Genomic DNA, 24,359 nt, shown 5'->3' with positions numbered 1-24,359 from the left:
GATTTCGTTTATTAGACGTGTGCGAAACATGACACGCGGCAACGTAATGAATTTACAGCAAGGCTTGGGGGTATCATTTTTTTCAAATTGTTTGATTTTACATAAAAAGTCGAATCTGCATCATTTTTGCCGTATGTTTTTGGGCTTGCGCTTCTTGAACGCCACCGCGGGCACATCTTGTGCTCCTGCCGACTCAGCTGCGCTTGCGCCATCCTCCGTCTTGAGAACAGGTGGGTCAGCTTTCGGGCTTGTATCTGTCCCGACCTCTGCCAGCGCCGAAACCCCTTCGTCTAACGGCTCCTTCTTGATTGGCGAGAGTTCCTGCTCCTCCTTTTTGACTGGTACGGGTTCAGCCGCAGGCTCAGAATCCTCCTCCTTCTTCACTGTGTCTTCCTCCTGCTTTTTGACCACGAGGCCTCCACTTAGTAAAGCATCCAGATCCGCACTGTCGCCATCCCCAGCGACTGTCCTGGAGTCCCGGCCCCAGCGCCTCGGTTTCTTAAAGAGGCCCTTGATAGCCTTCTCCTCTTCAATCTCCTCCTCTGTGCGCTCACGCTTGTGTACGCCGCGCGCCGAGGCACCCGGGTTGTTCTCGTCTGTCTCGGTGAAAATCGTAGTCGAGGTCACCTGCCAGTCGCCCGCCATGGCCAAGTCCTTCCTGAACTCATCGGGGAGGCTGACCCCGAGGGAGGCGAGTTGCTCGGCCTGGCGCTTGCGCTCTGCCTCGGACAGCGGGCCGGCTCCTCCACCACCACCACCTCCTCCGGAACTGGCCCCAGGCCTCGGTCTTGACGAAGAAGCCGCATTTGCAGTAGACGTAGACCCTGAGCCATCAGAGGAGACGACGCCGTTGAGGCGCTCGATCTCCCTCTTTGCCCGCTCCTTCTCTCTCTCCTCCCGCTCGTGGCCGCGGTGTAGATCGCGCAGGGCGCGTTTGATGGCGCCCTGGTGCTTGGCTGTTGCTTCGTGGTTTTGCCGCTCAAGCTTGGTGTCGCGAACGTAGACGGAGCAATTCTTGCACCAATACTTGGGAGTGGACTTCCAGTATTCGGCCATGTTGGCTTGGGCGAAACACAAAAGACGAGTGGGCTAGGCGACGGGCAAAGAAAATGATGAGGTGGTTTGGAGGTGGGAGTGAGAGCCGAATTGCTTGGAGTGGTTATGGGGTTAGGGAATGTCTGTGAATTGCCACCGGCATCGATAAGCCCGGGACATGCTTATCGGTCACCGCGGCAGGCAACTTGGGTACGTAAGGCAGCTTGAGAAGGGTGTCGTTTGTCACTTGCGGACTTCGAAGCGCGTAAGTCACCACAAACACCATCACCACTCTGTCGCCTCTAGTCTTCATCATCATCACGGGCATCACAATCATCACCATTTATAATAAATACCAGGGAGGTTGATTTATGAACTTGTGTTTCTTTGTCCGGTCTGGCCTATGTACAGGGGCATGAATCCTATTACGACCCTGTGGGCAACAAAGCAGCCGAGTCCAGTCTCAAACCACCGCGAGATGCGGTGCCAGAGAAGGGAGACACCCCTCAATTAAGAGCAGCATCCTCAGCCAACGTCCCACGACCTTTACCAAACCCCCGTTATTCGGGATTACCATGCCCTGCGATGCGATGGCGTTCAGTCATTTCCGATCTCACCCTGGAACCAAAGTCCGAAACAGTGGACGGGTATTAAAACCATGACCCCATATGCGTGTCGAAAAGCAGAGCAGAAACAGAAGCGCGACCCTGGAAAATTCATTACATCCCACCGAAACAGGGTGTTCGTTGTTGCACCATGCTTTCATTGGACCCGAAAGCGAAATGTAGCCTTTCCGAAAATCAACTCCCTTCATGAACCAAAGCAGCAGGCAAGTTCCTGCAAGACGGCAACAGCAGGCAGCGGGGCCACCATCGCATCCGCATTAGAAGCATGACCCCCACACATGTGTCGCAATTGTTCGAGGAGCTGGGAACGCAAGCTCAAGTTTCGGGTTGAATCCAGCAGGAGAATTAGTACGAGGCGATCGTTTAGATGAAAGCGACAGCGCCGATAACGCCGATGAAAAGAGCTGCCATGGAAGCCGCCTGGACTGTGGCACCGCCGGTGGCCGGCGCAGAGGTGGCCGCGGTGGTGGAAGGCGTAGTGCCCGAAGATCCAACTGACGTGGCCGTGGTGGCGAGCGTGGTGCCAGACGAGGCGGGCTGCGTCTCGGAAGGCAGGACGACGCTGCTGGCCGACGGGGCGGGAGCACCAGGAGCGCTGGCAGCAGGGGGGGCTGAAGGCGACACTGCAGGTGGCGCCGGCGCCGGGTTCGTCACAGTAGGAACGGACGCTGGCGGGGTCACGTTGATTTGACCATCAGTCTGCTGGGAGACAGGCGCTGGGTTCGAAATTGCCACAGGCGTCGTGGTGATGCTAGCGCAAGGCGTAGTGCCAACCTGGACCTGGCCTTGGGTTGCTGTCAGCACGTGATCTGAAAAGACTGCGAAATTGGATTGATGCAACTTACCGTCCGCGATTTGAGAGACCTGGCACACGGGGATGCCGGTAGTCGTGGTCCGGACTTGAGGCTGGCCATCGCTTAGGGCGGAGACGACAGTGGTGGTGACTATCTGAGTGCCAACGACCTGTCCGTCGCCGGCCTGGCTTGCCGTGCCCTCGCCACAAGGCATGATGATGATCTCAACGGGCGAGCACTGCGGAGCCCACGAGCGGTCATACAGGTTGTAAAAGTCACCACTGGCGCACTGATAAAAGACAGCCGAACCGCCCAGGGCAAGGGAGCCGTTAGAACAGGCCGAGAAGCCCGCGGTGTAAATTGCACCAGTCTGAGGGGGGCCGTCGAACTGGAATTGGTAATTGGCTGCGACGTATCCAGTTCGAGCCTGAGCGTCCTTGAGAATACCGTCCTGCAGTTGCGCGACCAGAATGCCGTTGGTGGAGCAGTCACCGCGCTTCTGTTTGAGATGGTCAGCCACAACGTTTGGTTGTGATGGGTGCCCCCCTCCAGCGGGGTCTACGCCACCAAAGCAGCGACACAGCAAGGAAAGCAAGCAGGGGGGACAAAGCAAACGTGCTCGTTGAAGCCAAGTAACCTGGCAGCCATCGCGAGAAGGGTGTTGAAGCAGACAGACGCTGGGTTGCAGTGCTGAACGATTCGATAAGGCACGCGAGCTTCCTGGAAACTTCGACGTGGTGTCTTCTGTGCTGTGCTTCCCTCCGCTCCTGGTGCAAACGACAGGCGACAAGGGCGAGGAGCAGGTGAAGCGCATAAGGGGTGTGGCCATCTCAGGAGTGAACTTACGGCGATGGTGTTGACGGACCGCTTTGCGGCGCCCTCAACTTTGGCGACCGTGATCTCAAACTTGCCCGAGTACGAGCCAGAGCAGCCGGCTGGGAATCCAGCCTGAGGCGAGATCGCGGAGGTGACACCCTGGGCAGAGACTGTGGTCACAGCCAGGGTGAAAAAGGCAAGGATGAAGGACAAAGACTTCATGGTGTCGGTCGACGGTGATGCCGGAGAAAGAGTGATTGACAAGAGACTGATGGTTGAGAACGAAGAACGAGTGTGAGTTCGTTGACGACTGAACAGATCAAGAGTTGCTTGTGGAGGCAAGACAGTAAGTAAGAAAGAGGAATGCGATGGCTGGTGGCGGTGGAAGATGGAAGAAACGTTGCAGGGGGAAAGAGGTGCAAGCGGGATGTCGATGGTTCGGGATGGGAGCTGGTGAATCAAGGGAGCTGCCACAACAACAAAAAAAGAGCTTTTTGTGGCTGGCAACCAAACACTGCACAAGCTAACTAAATTAGGTCGATTACAAAGCGAAGGTCCAAGCAGTCAGTATCGTGGGCCCGTGGGAAACAACCAGCAGTCGGTGCTAGCTGTGGTGGTTAAGGTTGCGGATACTCATCGAAGGGATGGGGTGCGAGGGGAGGCCTGATATATGGAACACGCGGCAGAAAGCTTCACTTGGCACCCCTGGAAAGGAATGGCCACAGCAGGCAGGGTCAAATCTCATGGTTGATCACTATTATGGAGCTAGCAGGACTACAGAGACACAACAAAAGGAAAAAGTGGTTGAACCGAGACATCTGATTCACCAAGTACTTTACCGTGTAGGCCACTTTCCGGGAGCAGTAGGTAGCCACACACAGACAGACATGGATGAGCAAGAGGGGAAATGTGCACAAACCACACACATTGGCCACGACCAGGCTGGTTGGCAGGGTGTGCTTGACATGGGCCCTGCATGCATTGGGGGAAGGACGGACGATCAACCAGCCCCGGCAAAAAGAGCTCGCCTCAAGCTATGAACCTTGAAAGGTGGGCAAGTGGTTTTGGGGTGGTTGGGTGGAATGTACCTCTCCAACTGAGGTACATGTTGCCCCAGCTATGTTTGTTTCCTGTTGGGCCACTGACTGAATACTGACCACTGGCCACAATGACTTTGTCTGCGGAACCATTCGGGCTCCAGCAACGGCTGTGGCTTGAACTGGCAAGACGGAAACCCGATGTTTGGGGGGCACACGGCCAGAGGTCTCCCGCCTCTCTCACCACCGGTACATGACAGCATCTTGCTGTGATCTTGAGTGCAGCTTCGGGGACGGGCGGATCATGGCATCCAGGTCACTCACACGCTGATGCATATGACTCGACTGGGCAGCTGGGGGCCATGACGACACTTGCTGTAGACTGTGCTACTGCATACGTACGTTGGCTGACCTGGCTGGCCTGTCACGACTGTCTGCCTGTACGTGGAGTTCTGGTGGAGTTCTCCTTGTGGGGTCCGTCTTGTGGAGCTTTCTCCATGTGCAGAAGACTGGACTCCACCTGATCTTTTGACATCGGGAATGCCTGGAAATCACATCAACATTGACATGGATCCATATATATAAATCGATGACAACATGGAGAAGCAAAGAAGCTTGAGAGAGCAGGAAGGAGAAGGCCCAGATCGATCGGCAGGGGCATCAAATCTTGCAGTGGATTGCTACGGCCCCGCTGGATCTCCCGAGCCGGCGCGGTCTTGTCAGAATCCGGAAAAGACGAAAGTACATTTCCTACGTAATTTGAATGTGTGGTACGACGGGGGCGCCGTCAGCCTCAACCAGCCTTTTGCCTCGCACGGGGGCACGGCGAACCCAGAATAGCGAGAGGCGTTCGACGCTGGTCTCAGACCCACCTGCTCGGCCTGCCTGGGCACAGAATAGGCTGTCGGAGGACGAGACACAGGGCGCCTCTTTCTTAATTAGGAGGCTTACCGCCGAATGCAGGACCGAAAGGACTGCAAGATGAAGCGGCTCGTAGCGCAGCCCTAGCTAGCCGCAGCAGCGTGGCCGGGAATGGAAACGAGATGGGATGGGCCAGGGACAGAACAAACAGAACAAACGGGACATACATACGGAACAAACACCTGAGACAGCCAGATGCACACGCAACAAAAAGTGGGTGGCTGCATGTTGGAGGCTCTTGTCCCCCGTCTCGCAGCGTCGTTGCCGACGAGGGACGACTCGGGCAGCGGCAGCACTTGGGAGGAGGCAGCAGACGACCACCGTCCGCCCAGTGTCAAGGACATGGCTCGCGGGTTCAATGGGGCAATGGTTCATCGAGGGCCCCCGCCCTGCTTAGTCCAGGATTGGACATGTCCAGACTGCTGTCGCACGGCCACAACCATGATGGGAAGGGAGGTAACTGCAGGTCGTATTGACAGGGCGGGACAAGACTTGGTGAAGTCTAATAAGAAGGCTTGCTGAGCTTGATGATGATGCTTTCGTCCTGGCAGCCTGGGCGAGAGAGAAGAAACGTCCTAGCCGGCCAGCCGGGCAATTTGTATTCATCTGGCTTTAGCCGTTAGCAGCCCCCAGCCTCCTCTGGACTGACAGAAATGTAAATGACGGGCCGGAGAGCGTGGAAGTCGGTTGGTGGATCGATCAACGTGAAACGCCTGACAGATGTATCCTCTGAGGGGAGGTACATGCGAGACCCACAAGCGCAGCGTGCCCCGCTCACGGCGGCCCTGTCGGCCTTCCAGCTGTAGATCTAAGTGGCACGCCTGCAGGCCTCGTCTGTCTTCAAGAGACTACGACGACACACTACTACCATGCTATTGTGCCTGTGCACCTCCGTCTGTCGCAGAAAGGGGGCGAACATACGCATTGTCCAGGAACTATTGCTTGCCTCCTCACCCGAGCGTTCACCTCCTGTGCCCTCTGGCAGCATGGAGCGCGAGGCTGGGAGGATTTGTTCCGCGGCCTGGTTGTTGGTGGGCGGAATTGCAGCTCGGCATGTCTGTCTCTTTGTCGAACGTACTCTTTGCCCCGAGCACCCCAACCAAGAACTTTATGATTGGTCAATTAAGCCCTCATACGAGGACCAGCTATGAAGAGCTAGGCTCGCTCTACTGCACGATTTGCTGCAACCTTCGTGGAGCTGCACCGTCTCACTGCAGGATGCAGGCTCCTCACGCTGATCCACGTAAGACCAGACCTCTCGGATATCACAGCAAGCATGATGCCTACCAAACAAAGGAACGACCAACATCCAAGTTTGTCGAAAAAGCCGCAGCGTTTTACCAACACGAACAAGGCCTTTGAAAGATTCTGCAGCGCCGTCTCTCTGCTAGTCTCGCATTCACGGACCCGAGCACCGGGATTTCGCACCTAAGGCCATGGTCTGTTCCCGTATAAACTCTCTGCCAAATATTCGGGCCTATATTTCGATAGACCTAGACAGAGGCATCCTGGCATCACGATATGGCACGGACGATCCTCAACACATGCGATATCTGCTATATCTCTCGTCAGAAGACCGGTTCATGGCCGGATCCGGTCAGCATGGACGTCTGCTGTGGATACCGGGTATTGTGGGTCTCGGGCGATTCTTTCCCCAGTTGCCCAAGCCGCGTTCCCGGCTCGCTAAGAAGATTAACACAACAAGCTTCTGCCAGAACCAGGGCCGGGCCAGCACCAGCCTGGCACTGCCGGATCCTCAACCAGGATTCGAGTCCATGGACTGTCGCTCTGGGCAGATTGGCACAAAGTCAAGGAACTGGCAGAGAGGGAAAAAAGGATGAATATGATGCTTTTGTCATGTCACTCTTCTGTCAGAAGCAGATCTGGAAAATGGGTGTGCGGTGAACTCCAATTCCCTCATGGTTAAATCGGCGATCCATCTAGTCCATCCTGTCCTGTTGGTTCACCCACCAACAGCGAGCTCTCGTCTTCCACACCCCGGCCTTGGCAGGGGCAAGGCACAAGCCAAAAATACAACATGCCAGTGGCGGCATCTGCACCAGGACGCTTCTGACGCTTAGCTAGCCGCCAAATTGCGGGGAGCTAGCCGGAAGTCGGTCGCCTGGAGAGGAAGCTCCTACGAAGGCGTGCTGTCCGGCATGGGATTTTGATGATGGGAATCCTCGACGTGAGCGGCCGGTCGATCGTCGACTTGGAGAGAAGCGACTCGAGTACTAATTGCCCACACAGCCAACATAATGACAGTTGACCAAACCGACAGACTGCCAACTTGTGGCACGCGAGCGCTCAAGAGCCGAATCCTCCATGCAGGAAGCCTGCAAGACAAGGTCCTGCAGATACGGAGGCTTCCTCACCTTATCTTCACATGAACAGCATATCGCCAACCAACGTACACTGCAGCCATTACGTCCGAGTGATTGGCAACTAGACTAGAGGAATGGAGAGTTTGCCCATGGGATTGTCAGATGGCTTGATTGTATCGTTGTTGTCTTCGGCAAGATGCAGAAACATCTACCAACAACACCCAACAATGCCGTCTTCCGGCACAGCTCTCCCATACATTGTCTTTTCGGCCCCCAGGTTGAAGAGTGTCTAGACCCGTAATACATATCGCTACTTCTAGCCTGCTTTGGATGCCCTCCCACCGATGCACCCAGGCTCGCACCTTGTCCCAGTCCCAGATGTGTCAACTGATTCTTTGGCTCCAACGACCATGTCGGAGGTCGATTTTATGATCCTTATGCTATAGGAAACACCACATACACGAGCAAGGTCTCCCATCTCCAAGCCGGTCACGACGTGACATCGGCGGATATTCAAACAGCAGAACCAAGTTTCTGCCAAGTTCACCTTGTCGGCGGGGCGGGGGACATTTACCCCATCTTCACTCATCAACACCCTAGAGAAAGGTGCACGAGTATTAGCCGCCTTACAGCACTGAAACACGCCACCCGGATGACTCGGTCGATTTTCCTTGGACAGTCTTGCTGAGCGCCAATTTTTCATGTGGCTGGGTTTATAGTGCAGAAGCCTGCAGCGCGCGCCCAAAAGCGGCCGGTTTGCTGGCAAGCAAAAGTTGATGGCGCCTATTACGATCCAGGATTCCGAATTGTTTGCGCACTCGGAGGCACCTCCGCAAGAGGGGGGGGGGGCGGGTTGGAGCGGAAATTGATTTTCCGGATGGACGAATGAAGCATTCCATTATCTAATTGCATTGGTCCATTGTTTACATCAAAGAAATATCTCATCATGGGAGCTTTGCAGATTGTTTGCCTATTGGCACAAAGAGAGGGAAACATCGCAAAGTGAATCAGGAGGCTTCCGATGTGGCACGATCACGGATCGCGTGCCGACAGGTCTCACTCGAATAAACACGAGCAGCCAACGGTAAGCCACTGCGCGAGTTGACAGGCGTGGGGTGTTGCTTTTTAACTCCGTGTACTTTTATTTCTTTTCCATGGCTTGGCTAGGTGTCATCATGTGACCGGCTGCAATGTAGATGAAACTATCTGCGCATCTCGAGCCGACGGACGAGATGCCCTTAAAGGCAAACCTGTTAAACATCACTGGTTCTATAGGAATAATTACACATTATTACTAGGTTCACTATGAGGATGATACGACCCCTTGCCACAATACCAGTGATATTGAGGAGCAGTCCATACTGTTGCAAGGCTTTTGTAACGGGTGCGATTTGATTGTCCCGCTGCCATCGCCTTTCAAGATTTCCTGCCATGAGGCTTGGCAACTCTGTATGATTTTACTGTTGACACCATTTACGCATGTTGAACTCTTCTGTGGATCGCGCTTGTTCCTAGCAAAGAGAAATGAGCGATATTATCACAGGCGTTTTTACCTTTGCAAAAAGCGGACTCAAAAAGCTGTTCAAAGGCATGTCGCTGTCGTGTGCAGAGTCTCAAGAGACGCTTTCAAGTCGATCTGCTCGGAGAGGGACGCACGAATTCTGACTGCGCCGTCGGTCTTGCCAGGCAAATGATTTAATGCTGAGATAGCGTTCCAGACCGGCCTTTGATTGACAAGGAAGTTAACTGATACTTACATACAATCACAAATTGATCTACTTCTTTTCACAAAACGAAAAGGGATCCAGAATGACAAGGTTCTCTCATTTTTTTCTGAAAGAGAGGGAGAGCTGAGTGTGCTCCATTAAGTGATATAAGAGAATTTGCAATGTATAACTAGCTTTAGAATTATACCGAAGTTTTTACTACCTTTGGCATGTTGTGTTGAATGCACTTGATGTACTTCATATGACTCGAATGTATTTGATACACTTGATAGACTTAATATGGTTTGCTTGATGTATTTGACTTACTTGGGGTACGTGAAAGGCTCGAACAGCAAATCCTCGTCTTCCAAAGACGGTCAATGCAGTAGCCACAGTGAGATTTACGGCTATGGGAATGAGCCATGTTGACGCCTCGCCTTCCATAACCTTGTGCCAGCAGCCTCCAGGTCTAGATTCATTAGTACTGCCGGTCTGATCTCTGAGACGGCATAATATGGCGAGGGGAAGAGCAGGAGGAAAAGAATTCTGGTGAATACCTCGAAGTCCACCAGAGGGGAGGTAGGCGCCGCTGGCTGGTGTGCACTCTTGTACTATGCAACCTTCCCGCGCCCTATTCCTGCCTGACAACTTGCAATGCTTAGGAGTGTCATTGCGGCACGTTCGACCAAGAGAAGCGAAGCAAAGGAAAAAACCAGTTGAATATGGCCCGATTGCATCAAGCCTACTTACAGAGGAAGGTTTGGTGATGTGAAGAGTCGACAAACAAACATTCGCTCGAATAATTTGTCGCCTCAGTTCCCTTCTTCTCCTCTTTTCTGATCAGGTTGTTCACGATCCTCCCGGCGTCGATTCTCCACTTCCATTCCAACCAGGTCTTTGGTCTGTCCAGACATCGTATTCTTCTACTTGGTTTCATTTCGGATTCGTTCCCATCCCATTCCATCCCTCATCTGGATGGCTGTCCCAGAGCACCGACTTGTGCCTGCAGGCTTGCATTATACTATTCTGACTATGTCTCATTCCAGAGCCCACAGTTTGGGACGAATCCCTGTACCTCGACCAACGGCATGCTGCTTATGATGCATCTCTTTGTCCGTGATCACTGGATCAGGTCGGAGAAGACGACTTCATTCCCATCGCCTGCGGCTTTCACTTCAACGGCAAGGCTATCAATGTCCTCATCTCATTGTCTCCCTAGGACGGCGCGTTGAAATTTCATAATTTCCTCATCGAAAAATTCGTCTCAGTTATCGACCGAGCTTAGGTATGCGTTCTCTGGTGTGGCGAACCATCACCGGTACGGGTTGATAGCCGTGTCTTCTCATCACAGACGATGTGTTGTCATCCTGTCAAGGTGCGGACCCTCTCAGTGATCCGCTCCCCTTCCTACCAGAGACCCAAAACCATTTAGGCCGCAATCTGGATAAAATCTTCTCACTATCTAGATAATGTGGAGGAAGTCATCCATGGAGAGGTGTGCGTGTGGGGGAGGTGAGGGAGGGTCGGGTTTCTATACTTTTCTTTTCCGCACCGCACTCAGCCGACCCATGACCTTTCGTGGGGGCTTTCTGGCCGCCAGCATTGATTCGGCACCGCGCTATCCGGTGAGATTCGCACCATTGCAAGGTTAGTGATGAGATTTGGATGAAGAAGCGCACAAGTTCTGTGGACTACTTGGCAGGTAGTCTAGGAATGATTTAGAAGAAGGTGATCATAATGGAACCAACCTCACTGGCACCCACGTACCGTATATGTAGAATAGTGGCAGAATTTCATTTCAGTCCTTAGTACCTAAAAAGTGTGCTCATTTCTTGTCAGTACCACATGGAATGGTGGAATCGTGCCCAATGAACAGTGCCTACCTAGGGCAAGACCTTTTTCGGCGGCGCGAAGCTTTTCCCAGCCCAACCCAAACAGACGCTATCTATTATTAGGCTTACACTTGTATCAGTCATGGGCCAGAAAGTAGCTAAGAGTGGAATGAATGAGACGAAGCTGGGTACGGAAACACAAAATTCAGACCGAAAACATGAAGCATAGATAATTATCCCAGCTAGGATCATGACCAATTCAAAGTCTCTTTCCAACTAATTATGACCCTATCTATATAACTCCGAGCACAGAGTATAGAAGCCTAGCAGGTCACTAGCTACCAGAAGAACTCAATACACAAGCAGACCAATGCACCAAGTCACCAACCAGAAAGAACCACTGCCCAAGCAAAAGAATGTAACGAGACCACAGCTACAAGTAGATCAATCCCCTTCATTCAGGTCTGGATCGTCATACTCCATCAGTTTTGCATCCGGTTCCTGCCAGAATTCCGGGTCGTCAGGGAGTCTCGGCTCGCCACGTCGTATCCGTTCCGAAAAGGCCAAGTATCCCTTGTAAGCTTGCTTTACTGCCAGCTTATAGGCCTCCTGAGACTTCTCATCCGTGAAGATGTATCGACGTCCCCATGAGAGGCGCAGACGGCAGCCATTGATGGGAAAACCCTGCATCTGAGCCATGGCCATCTCGGCCACCTTGCGGTCAGCAAATTGGACAAAACCACACGTGTATCCTTCGTCTCCTTCTTGCCCTCCTTCTTCATCCTGTCCTTCTTGTACTATGTTTTCTTCTTTTTCTCCGACTTCTTCTTCTGCCTTCTTGTTCACGTACAGAAGCTCGCCAAACCCTTTAAACCAGAAGCGAAGTTCATCGTCTGTCATCTTCTTCCGCAGCCCACCCACGAAGATCGTTGTATTATGCCAATCCGTGTACTGATTTCTTCGGCGTTTCCCGTAGTATTGCCCGTTGTGAACACAGCAGGAATGATTGGAGGAAACCGTGGATTCGGATGGTAGTTGCGGGTTGGCGCAGTGAGGATGGACAACCCATGGTCTACGCCCATTCAAGGGAGGCCAGTTGGATAGGACCTCACAAGAAGACTGGTCTTTGTTCTGAGCAGGTGGGTTACCCTGGTGCTCACAAGCGTGGTCCTGAGGACATTGTCGTTGAACAATGTAAGGACTACTATCCGGATGGTATCCAAATTCCTGATACAGAGGATTATATAAAGGTGGTTTCATGGTTTGAGGCATGTTGATCACCTGACCTTTGTCGGTCAGGCCAAACCAGCCTGTCGTCGGGTGTCGAGCAAACCTCGTGACCTCGGAATACTTCTTATCGGTGAGCAAGAAAGGTATGAGGGGCTTGGGAAGGACAACGACCCAGTGCCAAGACTCGTCCTTGAGTGTTATCGCATAGATGTACATGATTTGAAAGTTATGTTTGGGGACACAAGTCAGAAGGTCCTTCCTCTGAGTCTTCGGGACTCGATCATGAGTTGGGTTGGTGACGGGGTATGGGGACGGGTCATTTGGAATTCGGGACAGCACGAAAGAACGTTCTGTTTCGCGGACCCATCGACAGCTGAAGCAGTTGCAGTGCTCTTCGTAGTGTGGGACATAAATCCTGGGGAGCCAAGAGTGGGCACGTGCGTGCATTTTGGCCCACAGGCACATGCAATGACGAGCATCCCGCGCCTTGCAACACCGCATTGGCGAGTTTCGAGCCATTGTGGTAATGATCTTGGAACCGTACAATGGATTTGGCGATATTGGATGAAGTGCGGGATTTTGAAGCAGAATGTGGCCACTGGGTTGACAGCTTAAGCCTGAATATCTAAGTCAACGTAGCTGAAAGCGTTGGATGTGGGAGGTTGGCTGCTTTCTTCAAAAGACAAAATCGGAAAGACTGAAGAAATTTCGGCATCATCGATAACTGAAAGATGTGGGAGATCTTCTTAGAGCCTATCAATTCGTGCAATATATGTTCGGACCTGATGAAATACCTTCAATTGTGACAGTAGTCTCCATTAGGCTGGTGGGGACTCCAACTAACAATGTAAACACCATCCGAAGACCATATAATTTAGTTAAATAGCTCGAGATAATATTTGGTTACCATGATATGTCAACGAAGCGGAAAATCTGTTCGACAAATCGGCAATGGCACGATCGACTCTCGCAAAGCAGTCCCTCATCGATGATGCCCTCCACTTCATCACGCGGTGACTAAGTGATTGTAAATATCTGTCGCTGTAAGTCGGTAGTTCCCAAGAAATGCTTCTTGCATGATTTCTAATGACAATTGTTTACATTGCAAAATAGAATAGTGACTAGGGTTGTAACTATGACGGCACACAATCAAGATTACATGGCAACTGGCAGGTAATATTATTGGACGGCAGGCGATGTACTGAGAAAAGCCTTGATCAATCCCTGTGGAATTTCTCGGTGCTTCGATGACTCCAGAGGCGATCGGTGCCTAGTACTGTACCATCGTGGCCGTACCGACCACAGGTTGAGAGTGCAGCTACAGACCTTGAACTTAGAAAATCAGATCGGCATTGAAACGAGGTATTGGCGATTTTATATCACATGGGCAAGCTCAGGACCACCCGGCTGTTGGGCCGAGGTAGGGGGAAAAACGAAAGACGCACCTTTAGAACTAGATAATATGGTGACTTGCCATTCTCTTGGGCAAGTAGGAATACGTTTCCGTCAGACAATCAAATGTATGATTACTTCTTGAATGGGATCATCTCTTGTGGGAGTACTGTCATGGGATAACCTGCTGTGGGATCACTGACTACGTCCCTCCAATGGGAAAAGTTGTTGATGGACAAACGTGCAGGATAATTTTCTATGGGATGACCTCTCGTCGGGTGACTTTCCACACGCTATGAGATGGAATGTGATAAGACAACCAGTCTTGGGATCTGAGTACGCAGGCTGAAGTGTGTGTGTGCTACCAATTCGCTCTCTTGAACTCGCGGGTAGTCTTTCGTTGGTTGTGAATGGTGCCGATTTGACTGGGCCTTCAGCGATCTGTATAAAATCCCGGCAAGCAAGCGTCACTTGAACACATAGTGCGTTGTCAATATTCTGGAAATGGACCTGAGGCTCAAAAATGACCAACTCGACGTAGATTAGAGCCACATCCTTCGGTACCTAGATTCCTATGGTTGAAGTTGCACCAAAGAGGATCTACCGAAATGAAGTTGGAGACAACCCTGGTCAGTGGATTGATAACTGAACACTCGAGAGCCTCCAGGCAGACGGAAGTCAGGCCACTGACTCAGACAGTAACTAGTGCTATATGTAATACGCTGAGATAGCATTCCTTGTCAAAGGAAGATGCTACAAGTGGCCCAGGTCTGCGAGGTGCAGTAGTGAGCGCGGCAGTCTGCACGTCCGAGATGGTTTCTGTCGGTGCCGAGCGATCTTAATGATCTTCAAGGATCTGGGCGCTCGCATGTAAGCCGCCAAGGATCGCATTCTCCCTGTCTAGCCCAGCCCCTCTTCTTGTTGATTCGGAAGGGGACATTAGAACGCCTCCCCAGGCACAAAAACCCTGTTGTAATGAGCGTGGCGTTGCGGTCGACCGGGAGCGAATGTTACGCTGCGGCGCCCGTATGATTGTGCTTCGCCATGTCGGTACTTCTGGATTACCCTAATTGTTCCTTCCGCTCATCGTGGTACTTAAGCATAGAGTTTAGGCCCACGCGTTTTTTAAACATTTTTCAACCTCACTCTCATCTGCCCGCCACCCTCGGCGAATCTCGATGGGGACACTGCATGACTTGCAGTTCAAGATGCGGTTCCTTCCGGTTATAATTGTGCTCGTGCTAGGCGTTTCCTCAAGATCATTGGATGCTCTGGCTTACAGTGCACCCGAGGCGCGCACCATCGATGCTGTGTGTCTCCGCGATGCCTTCCCATGCAAAGGAATATTGACTGACTAGCAATATAGTGCAATGCACTTTTCTCTCTGCTGCCGGACGACGTGGTCTACCCTAACTCGACGGCGTACATCACGGAAAACACCTACTGGTCGAACAGACAGGGCGAAGTGAAGCCAGCATGCTTCGTCACGCCGAGGTCTACAGCCAATGTCAGCGCCATCGTGAAGTCTCTGATCTCACTTCAGGCACCTTTCAGTGTCAAGGCTGGCGGACACACTGCCTTCGCCGGGGGCTCCAACGTTGATCAAGGCGTGACAATCGACTTGCTGAAGATGGCCGACATCCTCGTATCGGACGACTCGCAAACAGTCTCTGTTGGACCTGGCAGCCGATGGATCCAAGTGACTGAGGTTCTCGACCCGCTGGGCCTTGCGGTGGTGGGCGGCCGGGTTTCCGACGTCGGTGTGAGCGGCCTCCTCCTCGGCGGTGGTATATCCTACTTTTCCGGCTTCCGGGGCTGGGCTTGCGACAATGTGCAGAACTACGAGGTCGTCTTGTCCTCTGGAGAGGTAGTCAACGCATCCCCGACGGAGAACAACGACCTGTTCTGGGCGCTCCGCGGCGGCGGCGGATCCAACTTCGGCATCGTGACCCGCTTCGATCTCGATGTGTTTCCCCAGGGAAAACTATGGGCGAACGACATCTTATATCCTGGTGCTCTCAACACTACTTTGATACCCATTTTCGCCAATCTCACCATTAATGGGCTCCCAGAAGATCCGCAGGCGCATACCTATTTCATCATGACTTACTATCCAGAGGCGGGTGGCTTTGTGACTGCTGTCAGCATGTATCATGCGACACCTCCCGCGGCAAATACGACGCCAGCGGTCTTCGCCCCGCTTAAGTCGCCCCCAGGGATCTTGTCAGACACGACCACCGTAGAAAACGTCTCTACAGCGCTCCTTGCCATCAATCAGCCATACGGAGACCGACAGACGTGGTGGGACACGTCCGTGTTTGTCACAGGATCCGATTTGCTGACGGATATTGTGCCATTGTGGGAAGAGGTTGTCGCTACCTTTCTCTCAGCTGCAGCTGAGAATGCTGGACCGAATGGCACCGCTTCAAGCGTCACGCCATACCTTGTTTACCAGCCCATTCCCATGAATGTCCTCATGGCAATGCAGAAGAACGGCGGCAACGCGCTGGGACTGGAAACGAGTGACGGTCCGGTGATGCTGGTTCAGCTCACCATCACCTGGGATGATGCAGCTCTGGACGACGTGATAGAAAGTGAGTCGAGTAATCTCATAAAGAAAGTCGAGGCCATGGCGGCAGAGAGAAATGAGTTAAAGGGATTTGTGTATATGAACTACGCGGGTAGTACGCAGGAGGTGCTGAAGAGGTATGGCCCGGAAAACTATAAAAGACTCAGGGATGTGGCAGGGAAGTATGATCCCGAAGGTCTGCTACAACAATTTTGGAAGGGCTATTTTCAGCTAGAAGGTGTCCAGTAGACATTATCGCCGACCTTCTTATGATCAAGTGAGATTATAGAAGGTTTCAAAGTTCATAAAGCAACTTCTACTCTAACTAGAAATACAATATATGGCCCCCATCGCAATGAATGACACAAAACAGCTGCGCCGCGAGCCCCCTATTTCGCTTGGCCTTTCATAATTGATGAGTACATTACTTAGTACGCCAGATTTTCTGTCATCCAATGATGATCCATCCTTCAGAGTAAGTCTTCGGAAGAAGCGCTCATTTTCTACCACCCTCCCCGTCAAGCTCAATCAGACACCTGTGACCGCTGGGCACCATGAGGAAATGCAAGGCAGGCTCCATGTCCTTGTCACACATGCCCTCCAATTCAGAGACGGTGGCATTCGGGAAGTTGCGGAAGAAGCGAGCGGCCATGAGGCGCAGCTCAATGCGAGCCAGGTGTCGACCGAGGCAGGCTATTTGGACGTTTGTTAGAATTATTCCAATGACACCAGCGCTCAAGGGACCAATTTGAGGCGCAGTACTTACTTCTGGCACCGCCACCGAAAGGCATGGTGCAGTCCTTCATCTCCTGCGTTGTATGCGCCCATCTGTCGGGGTTAAATCGGTACGGATCAGGGAAAGCGTTCTCATCACGGTGCAGTGAATACGATTGCGTGGCCACCGTTGCCCCGCCAGGGATGAACTGGCCCGCGAGCTCGGCGCCACCGACGGGCACGATCCGCGGCAGGCCGCACGGCAGGGCGTTGTAGAGGCGCAGCGTCTCGTTGACGCACCAGTTGAGGTAGGGCATGTCCTTGAGGTGGTCGTAGGTGAAGTCCTCGGGGACGGTAGCCAGCTCCTTGAGGAGCTTCGCCTTGACGTCGGGCAGCTTGCAGATGGCCCAGATGAGGTAGATCATGGAATTGGCCGTGGTGTCGCTGCCGCCGACGATGAAGACCTGCGCGTTGTCGCGGATCTCGATCGGCGACCAGGAGTCCTCGGCGCCGGCCGTGTAGAGCTTGGAGAACACGGTTGGCTTCAAGTCCTCGCCCTGCTCTTCCACGCGCTTGGCGTGGCGGTCCAACGCGCTCTGGGCGTAGTCGAAGGTCCGGTACTGGATCTTGGTGGCGTCTTGGAAAACGGGGATGGGGAGATACAGGGAGAGCCATGAAATAGTAGGGAACATAGAGCGCAGGCCGCCGACGAAGCCCAGACTGACGAAGTCGTTGATGGACCGGTTTTTCTACATCAAATCAGCATTCGTAAACAGCACATATCACATGGCCGTTACATACCTGTCCACTCTCCAGTTGACCGAACCCTTCACCAAAGGTCAAGTCACCAATAACATCAAAAGACAGAAACATGAACCACTTGGCAACATCCGCAGCGCCGCGCGTCTTGTTCTCCTCGCGGATGCGCTCGATAGCGAGGCGCACCTTTCCGTCAATGCGCGGCAGGAAGGTCTTGAGGCCCGTCTCAGACATGGGGTTCGACAGCAGACGCTTGTACTTGCGGTGGATCTCGGGACGGATCTCGTTGAAGACGCTGGACGAGTCGGTGATGAGCAGCGAGTAGAAGGGCGACTTGAGGAAGCCGCCCTTGACACTGTGGATGCGCTGGCATGTCGGCGCGTCCGAGATGTCTACCTCATGCGGGCTGATGCGTACTGCCGGGCCGTACTTTTCGTGTAAGGCGTGCACCCAGTCCGGGTGATGAGCGGTGATCACGTAGTAGGTTGATACCAGCGTGGTGAATCGTGTGTACCACGGCCCTGGGATGTTTGACAGAGGGTTTGTGAGGCCGGCGTAGATGTACTGTGATTTTACGTGTCAGTCGTGGAAGCTTGAGCTGGGAATTGTCTTCGTACCGCAGCCAGGGCGACGCAGATGAGCGCGCCTCCGACATAGAGTGCATTCGGTTTAATGAAATCCATTTTCTCAACACAATAACACCGACTATGGCGGCGGAATACTCGCCAGACCAATCCACGTCGCAAGGCCCTACAAGACCCATCGTTTTTATTATATACACAGGAAGCTTTTGTTTTGTCCGTATTTCATCACCTATGTCCGTCGGAGGACCCCAATTAGACCGTACGGACAACTAGGTGGCAGGGTAGCAGGTTGGTTTCGATATGAAACGAAATTATGCGGGTCGCCGGCTCGTCTGATTGTGTTCACAAGTGCCTGACGTGGAAACGACAAGCTACTATTGGATGGCTTAGGTACCTTTTGATGTTTCCAGTGTCTTCAATAACCAATGTAAAGGTCTTCTTCAACGTTAGACTTTCAGTAGTATTAGCAATACTCTGTGTGGAGCAGCACTGCCCCTCCAACTCTTTTTTCGCTTCGCTTTCCCACCTACGCATGGTCGGCTCAAGCCTTCGGTGCCGATGAAAAAGACTTTCACTGATTGTCGCCCTCGGAACGCGGCAAACCCAAGTCACCCACGACCACGACCCGATCTGCCGACGCCGGCTTTGTCCACCACGAAGCCCACCTCCTGATCTGCTCTAAATCTGTGTCGTGCTGTTCGGCAGGCATATAACCCCACCTGCCTTTCTCCTTCAGCCAGCATCGATTCGGAAGGTAAGCCTCGAGCATGTAGTAGTTGTCCCTATGGAAAGGGAAGTCCGACGACGGCGGCCCGCTCCTCTCCAGGAAAGTGTCGGTCCCACTCGCCATGTCCTGAAGCGTCATCCGGAACCGGGGCCGCTTATTGCCCTTGTTGGCACTGTGCCTCGATATAGCTCTCACGGTCGACGCGAGATGGGCTTCGAGGATAGCGGCGTACCATAAGGGTGACGCACAGCCATTGACAGCGGGATTGACAGCCTTCAGTACGACAGCTTCATGCGAGCTCAAGAGTTGGCTGTTCCACCTTGGCTGCTTGCCCCGCGGGATGATGGGGAGTGGGTCGCCCTTGTCCAGGTTGTCTTGCCAGTGGGCGAAGTCGACAGCGAGGCAGAGGAGGTTCCACCGCAGGATGCATGTCATGCAGGTACACACCAGTGACGGGTTAGGCGGCGAGACATGCTGATAGTAGGGCCGCCTGTGGATCTCGAGCTTCTTCTGCCTCTCTGGGTGCTGCACCAGGTCTCGAAGGTCCGGGTCTCTGATGTCGGAGAGCAGAGCTGGCAGACGTATGCATTTCTCCAAGCAGGAGTAGCGCCTCTGGATGATGGTACGCGCTAATAATGCAGGATGCTCTTGGAGGAGAAATGTGTTGAGCGCATGGCATGTGCGAGAGAGCCGGAAGACGTCACTGGGTCGGATGAAGCCGAGAACATGGATCAATATGTCGAAGGGGAGGTCAAGAAAGCTGCGATCCTCGCCCGAAGGCTTGCTGCGACGCTTCTTCCTACGGATTCGCTCGCTTCGCTTCGAGTAGACGGTGAGGCTGCCGTCCTCGGCAACCCTTTCGCGGCCTGATTTTGGGATGGTCTTGGATTCCGCTCCAGCGGTGTCTGCATTTGGCGGTCCGTCCATCGCAGCTGGCTGCTGCATTGTCTCCTCCTCACCCATTTTCGATGTCCTCGAGTGAGAAGGTGCCTAAAATTTCGAGCACAGCGAAGTCAAGGTTAGATGTGAGCGTTGAGCCAAACTGCCTAGTTCAAGTGAGTAGATCCATGTGGAAAGTCGCCACGCGTGCCCCACCTTGATCTACTGAGTCAGCACAGGCGAATGTGCGAGACCGTCTAAGAACAACCGTCACTCGGCTTTTGCCGTGGTTTGCTTAACACCGTGTGCCAACAGACAGGAACCAAGTCAGGACCAGCAGCAGTGCCAGAGCTCTTTTCAGCGAAAGGGGGAATCATTGATATCTCTGTCTAGGTCTGGGAATGGTATAAACAACAACAACATAAGGGTAATCCACAAAACACCTTCATCTAATCATTATGAAAAGGCTGGGCAGTGCACACCACTATTCATCCCACCCCTATGTACTTTTTTCCACCGGGTCATCATTGGTCATTATCTTTAAGCAGCACCGGAAACCTTCAGGACCTGCTCGTGGCCCTGGAAAAGCTCTGGCTTGGCCTTGTATAGGCTCTGGACGATGCGCTGCACGAGCTGGCGCGTCTCATCCTGGAGCTGCTCCTCGGGCGGGCTCAGCACCTTCTCAAAGACCCCGATGAGCTTTGGTGTCAGGCTCTGGACGGTAGGCTCATTGGCTTCGTCTGCGAAAGGTTAGCCACCCTGTCTTGGATCGGGGACGCTAAGGTCAACTTACAGAGCTTGTACAAGCACTCGTACACGGGCGTGTTCTCCTCAAAGTCCTCCTTCAGGGGCAGCAGGCCAACGAGGACAGGGAGCACGTCGGCAATAGGCATTCTCTCAGGGTGGGAGATGATCATACGGCAGACGCAACCTGTCGCGTTGTCCTTGAGGCGCGCGTGGTCGATGGAAAGCATGGGCTCCAACTTGGTAAGGATGTCGGTGTAGCTTGCCAGATACGTGTTGGCATCGGTAGAGTGGTAAATGAGCTGGCCAGTTGCATAAGCAGCGTTGCTCTTCGTCTCGGGGTCGGGGTCAGTGAGACGCTTGAGCAAGAGCTTGAGGATCGCAGGCGTGTACGGGGACACAGCCGCGCCCATGTGTGCGGCGCACTCAGCAATGACGCCGACCGATGTTGACCTCTCGAGATCCTCTTGAGAGGATGCGAACTTCATGACAGGCTTCTCGAAGATCTTCCACAGCTCGCCGAACTGAGCACCCATCGCGGCAGCCATTCCTATGACCACATCGAGGGCGGTGTCGATGATGAGCCAGTCATACTCAGAAGACCCAGCCTCGGCGTCTTGCTCCTCCTCGTCACCAAGATCTTGCTGGCAGGGATGCGAGCGGGTGATCAGGGTGGTCAGGACGGTAACAGTCTGCTCGACCATCTTTGCCTGCGTCAGGATAGCAGGCCCGCAAGCTTTCAGAGTCGCAGCAACGTTGCGGTTGATATCGGTGACGACGTTGCTTCAATGGTTGTTAGCCTTTGTACATGCAAAAGTCATGCGTGTGCAAAATAGAGTGGAGATAGGTTTCAGGAGTAGATGTGACGTTTTCTCAGCAACCGCAATGTTTTTTGCGTCTGAGTGAGCTGGGTATAACGCTGTATGCTCATCATAAAAGGAAAGTAGTCCACGAAAAGGGAGGTTTAACGTACCGATCGGTCTCATCAGGCCACAGCTTCAATGTTGCCGCAGAAACAATCTCACCCAGCTTGACCAGAGTCTCTGACGGAGCCTGCTTGGGAGGGAAGCCAGCCTCCCACTTGGTGCCAGTCTGCTCCTCGAACAGCTCGTAGACACGGGCGTATGACCGCCACAAAGTGCTAATGGCCGCCTTGCGGCAGCCTTCGTAGCTGTGCTCGACGAGTGGTGTGATGTTCTCCAGCGCCTTCTCGAGATATTGCGAGATCTCAGCAAGACCACAAGCATGGGTGACCACATCTCCAAGGACTTCGATGGCGACCTCCTTCTCCATAGCTTCGGGAGTGACGCCGTAATCTCCCCAGTCGTCGTCATCGTCGTCTTCGAAGCCGTCATCTTCCATGGCCTCCTCACCCTCTTCAGGTTCTCGGATCTTGATCTTCTTGCCACCCTGGATGATGCCATCCTCTGTGCCAATGATGGCCTTCTCCTCTTCGGACAGGTTCAGGACAAGCTCTTCCTCCTCGAGCTCCAGGCTGTCGAACAGACCCTTGAACACTCCGGCGATGAAGGGGGCAAAGTCCTTGCCGTAGACCTTGGACAAGGCACTCCACAGTATGAAGCTCGTCTCCCGCAGCCTTGGGTTTCCAAGGTTGAGCGCCTCCTCACTTGCCTTCATGAGCTCCATAACATAAGGCTGGAACTTCTGGGGGCCTACTGCCGTGGCGATGCGACCCATAGCGTCGCACACGCCGCTTCGAAGGTCAAGCTCATCTTCACTATCCTTGATCTGGATAAAGGGTCCCAAGGCAGTCATTGTGTTCTCAAAGTAAGGAGCGAAGTGCTCCTCCATGGCGCCAGCAACGGCACCTAGGGCTCCAGCGGCGGCTCCCTTGACCTTGAAGTCGGGGTGCGACAGGAGATTGCCGATGGGGGTGATCAGCTCTGGTCCGTACTTCTGCATGACATCAGAGTCGAACCCAGACGCCAAAGCATCCAGGGCAGCACAAGCACATCGCATGATCTCGATGTTCTTCTTGGCAGCGTCTGCATCAGATGTCTCGGCGCTAGCAGCCTGGATGTTCTTGAGCAGCGCCGCGACGAGAGCGTCGCGGTCATCGGACAGTTCCTCAGCCATCTCATCGGCAATGCGAGTCAGACCAATGAGCGCGGTGTGGCGAACTCCAGCATCGGGGTCATTGAGCAGACGCAGAACGATAGGCATGATCATCTTTAGCTGGGTGGAGACAAAGTCTGGAGCACCCTCAGCCACAGTACCGAGAGCAAGGACGCCGGACTTGCGGAAGCCAGGCTCTGCGGACGATGCGTACTTGGGCAGAGCATCGAGCAAGGGCACGATGACCTGACGCGGGGGCAGATCGCTTGCCAGCTGGTCGAGAAGGGACAGAGCAGCCCGCGCCGGGGTGATCTCGTCCTCATCCTCGTCATCATCAATCTCGGTGAGGATCTCCATGCTCTTGAGAGTCAGCTGGGAGCCCATGTCCTTCATGCCCTGAACCTTCATCCTGCGGTAACGGACAGCCTGGGCCAAGAAGGCCAGAGCCTGACAGCGCACCTCCGGATCGGCATTCTTGTTGGCAGCCAATTCGGCCATGAAAGCCATGAGGTCTCGCAGGTGGGGACCGAGAAGGACAGGCTCATAGGCAAGGAACTGCTGGAAGACCTCAAATGACTGCTTGGTCTTCTCCTCGTCGTTGCTCTCCACGGCGTCCTTCAGAACGTTGACCATGGGAGAAATGAGCTGTTGAACAGCTGTGACAGCAGCCTCGTCCTCTTCAGGCTCGACAAGCATCAACACAGCACCGATAGACATCATGGTGTTGACCCGGACATCCCTGCTCTGAGGATCCTTGATGGTGTTGGAAAAGAGAGAGAGCAAGTCGCGAACCTTCTCAGCAAAGTGTGTGGGGTTCTCGTCCAGGATGGCGTAGATGATGTAGGACCCGACCTCACGGTGGGAGACATCGTTGTTTCCGGCGAGGCTGAAGAGGGAAGGGATCAGGTCTGGCCATGCGTTCTCGTCGAGGTCGAGGCTCGCAATGCTGGCGATGACACGAGACTCGGAGTGTCTGCACTTGGCATGCTGCTCCTTCATGGTGGCCTCGACCAGGTGCTGCCGGACGCCAGCCTTCTGCTCTGCGGGTATCTTCTCCCAGTACTTGGAGACGAGTCGAGCAGCCTGCACGGCGGCTTGCTGACGGAGGTTGACATCCTCGTTGGTGCAGACGATCTCGACCAGGAGGAGCAGGGACTCGGGCTTGGAGTAGAAGTTCTTCTGGAGCTCTGCCGTGACGGCCTTGACCCTCTGTGTGTCGGCTGTTTGAAAGAGAGAGCGCGGTTAGTCGAAAGCTATAGGCAAGAGACAGAAATGCAGGAAGCGAGAAAACCTCTCCATGTCCCAGGCCTACGCGGCTTGGACGGACGAGGGGAAGAGGGCGCGAGGGACGCGCCAGCAGCAGTACTTACGGATCTGGCTCTCTTGGAGCAGAGTAACCAATCGTTGACGATCCATCTTCACCAAACAGAGAACAGCTAGCCCTGGGAAATACAGAAAGGAAAGGAGGGAGACTCCAAGGGCATGGAGGAGAAAAAGAAAAGGCAAAAGAGGACGAATGGTCGGGCAGCAGAACCCTGCATGAAGAGGAAAATTTGCGGCGCGGCCTACAAAAATTTAGGCCCCTCATTCCGTG

The 24,359-nt window shown here is 53.6% G+C and overlaps 7 protein-coding genes across 7 annotated transcripts; 1 reads left to right on the top strand and 6 right to left on the bottom strand.

The window, feature by feature from the left end:
* Positions 1–120: 120 nt before the first annotated feature.
* On the bottom strand, positions 121–1,056 carry J7T55_014030 (uncharacterized protein; the record flags this gene model as incomplete). Its single annotated transcript, XM_053140961.1, has 1 exon — positions 121–1,056. The coding sequence occupies one exon, from the start codon at positions 1,054–1,056 to the stop codon at positions 121–123; it is 936 nt and encodes a 311-aa protein (XP_052996365.1).
* A 968-nt stretch (positions 1,057–2,024) lies between these two features.
* Positions 2,025–3,493, bottom strand: J7T55_014029 (covalently-linked cell wall protein; the record flags this gene model as incomplete). Its single annotated transcript, XM_053140960.1, has 3 exons — positions 2,025–2,446; positions 2,507–2,954; positions 3,302–3,493. The coding sequence occupies 3 exons, from the start codon at positions 3,491–3,493 to the stop codon at positions 2,025–2,027; spliced, it is 1,062 nt and encodes a 353-aa protein (XP_052996364.1).
* Positions 3,494–11,535: 8,042 nt separating this feature from the next.
* On the bottom strand, positions 11,536–12,840 carry J7T55_014028 (mrna binding post-transcriptional regulator; the record flags this gene model as incomplete). Its single annotated transcript, XM_053140959.1, has 1 exon — positions 11,536–12,840. The coding sequence occupies one exon, from the start codon at positions 12,838–12,840 to the stop codon at positions 11,536–11,538; it is 1,305 nt and encodes a 434-aa protein (XP_052996363.1).
* Positions 12,841–14,921: 2,081 nt separating this feature from the next.
* On the top strand, positions 14,922–16,531 carry J7T55_014027 (fad binding domain-containing protein; the record flags this gene model as incomplete). Its single annotated transcript, XM_053140958.1, has 2 exons — positions 14,922–15,023; positions 15,080–16,531. The coding sequence occupies 2 exons, from the start codon at positions 14,922–14,924 to the stop codon at positions 16,529–16,531; spliced, it is 1,554 nt and encodes a 517-aa protein (XP_052996362.1).
* A 247-nt stretch (positions 16,532–16,778) lies between these two features.
* On the bottom strand, positions 16,779–18,438 carry J7T55_014026 (benzoate 4-monooxygenase cytochrome; the record flags this gene model as incomplete). The annotated part of the gene is made up of 4 exons (XM_053140957.1): positions 16,779–16,975; positions 17,049–17,745; positions 17,798–18,319; positions 18,373–18,438. The coding sequence occupies 4 exons, from the start codon at positions 18,436–18,438 to the stop codon at positions 16,779–16,781; spliced, it is 1,482 nt and encodes a 493-aa protein (XP_052996361.1).
* Positions 18,439–18,910: 472 nt separating this feature from the next.
* Positions 18,911–20,029, bottom strand: J7T55_014025 (uncharacterized protein; the record flags this gene model as incomplete). Its single annotated transcript, XM_053140956.1, has 1 exon — positions 18,911–20,029. The coding sequence occupies one exon, from the start codon at positions 20,027–20,029 to the stop codon at positions 18,911–18,913; it is 1,119 nt and encodes a 372-aa protein (XP_052996360.1).
* Positions 20,030–20,485: 456 nt separating this feature from the next.
* Positions 20,486–24,181, bottom strand: J7T55_014024 (karyopherin; the record flags this gene model as incomplete). The annotated part of the gene is made up of 4 exons (XM_053140955.1): positions 20,486–20,685; positions 20,739–21,472; positions 21,663–23,985; positions 24,136–24,181. 4 exons carry the CDS (start codon positions 24,179–24,181, stop codon positions 20,486–20,488), a joined length of 3,303 nt encoding a protein of 1,100 aa, XP_052996359.1.
* Between the last annotated feature and the right edge of the window lie 178 nt (positions 24,182–24,359).

This window comes from Diaporthe amygdali, assembly GCF_026229845.1.
Source record: "Diaporthe amygdali strain CAA958 chromosome Unknown NODE_7_length_1459731_cov_64_868725, whole genome shotgun sequence".
NCBI lineage: Eukaryota > Fungi > Ascomycota > Sordariomycetes > Diaporthales > Diaporthaceae > Diaporthe > Diaporthe amygdali.
This window is presented reverse-complemented; position numbering and strand designations above follow the sequence as displayed.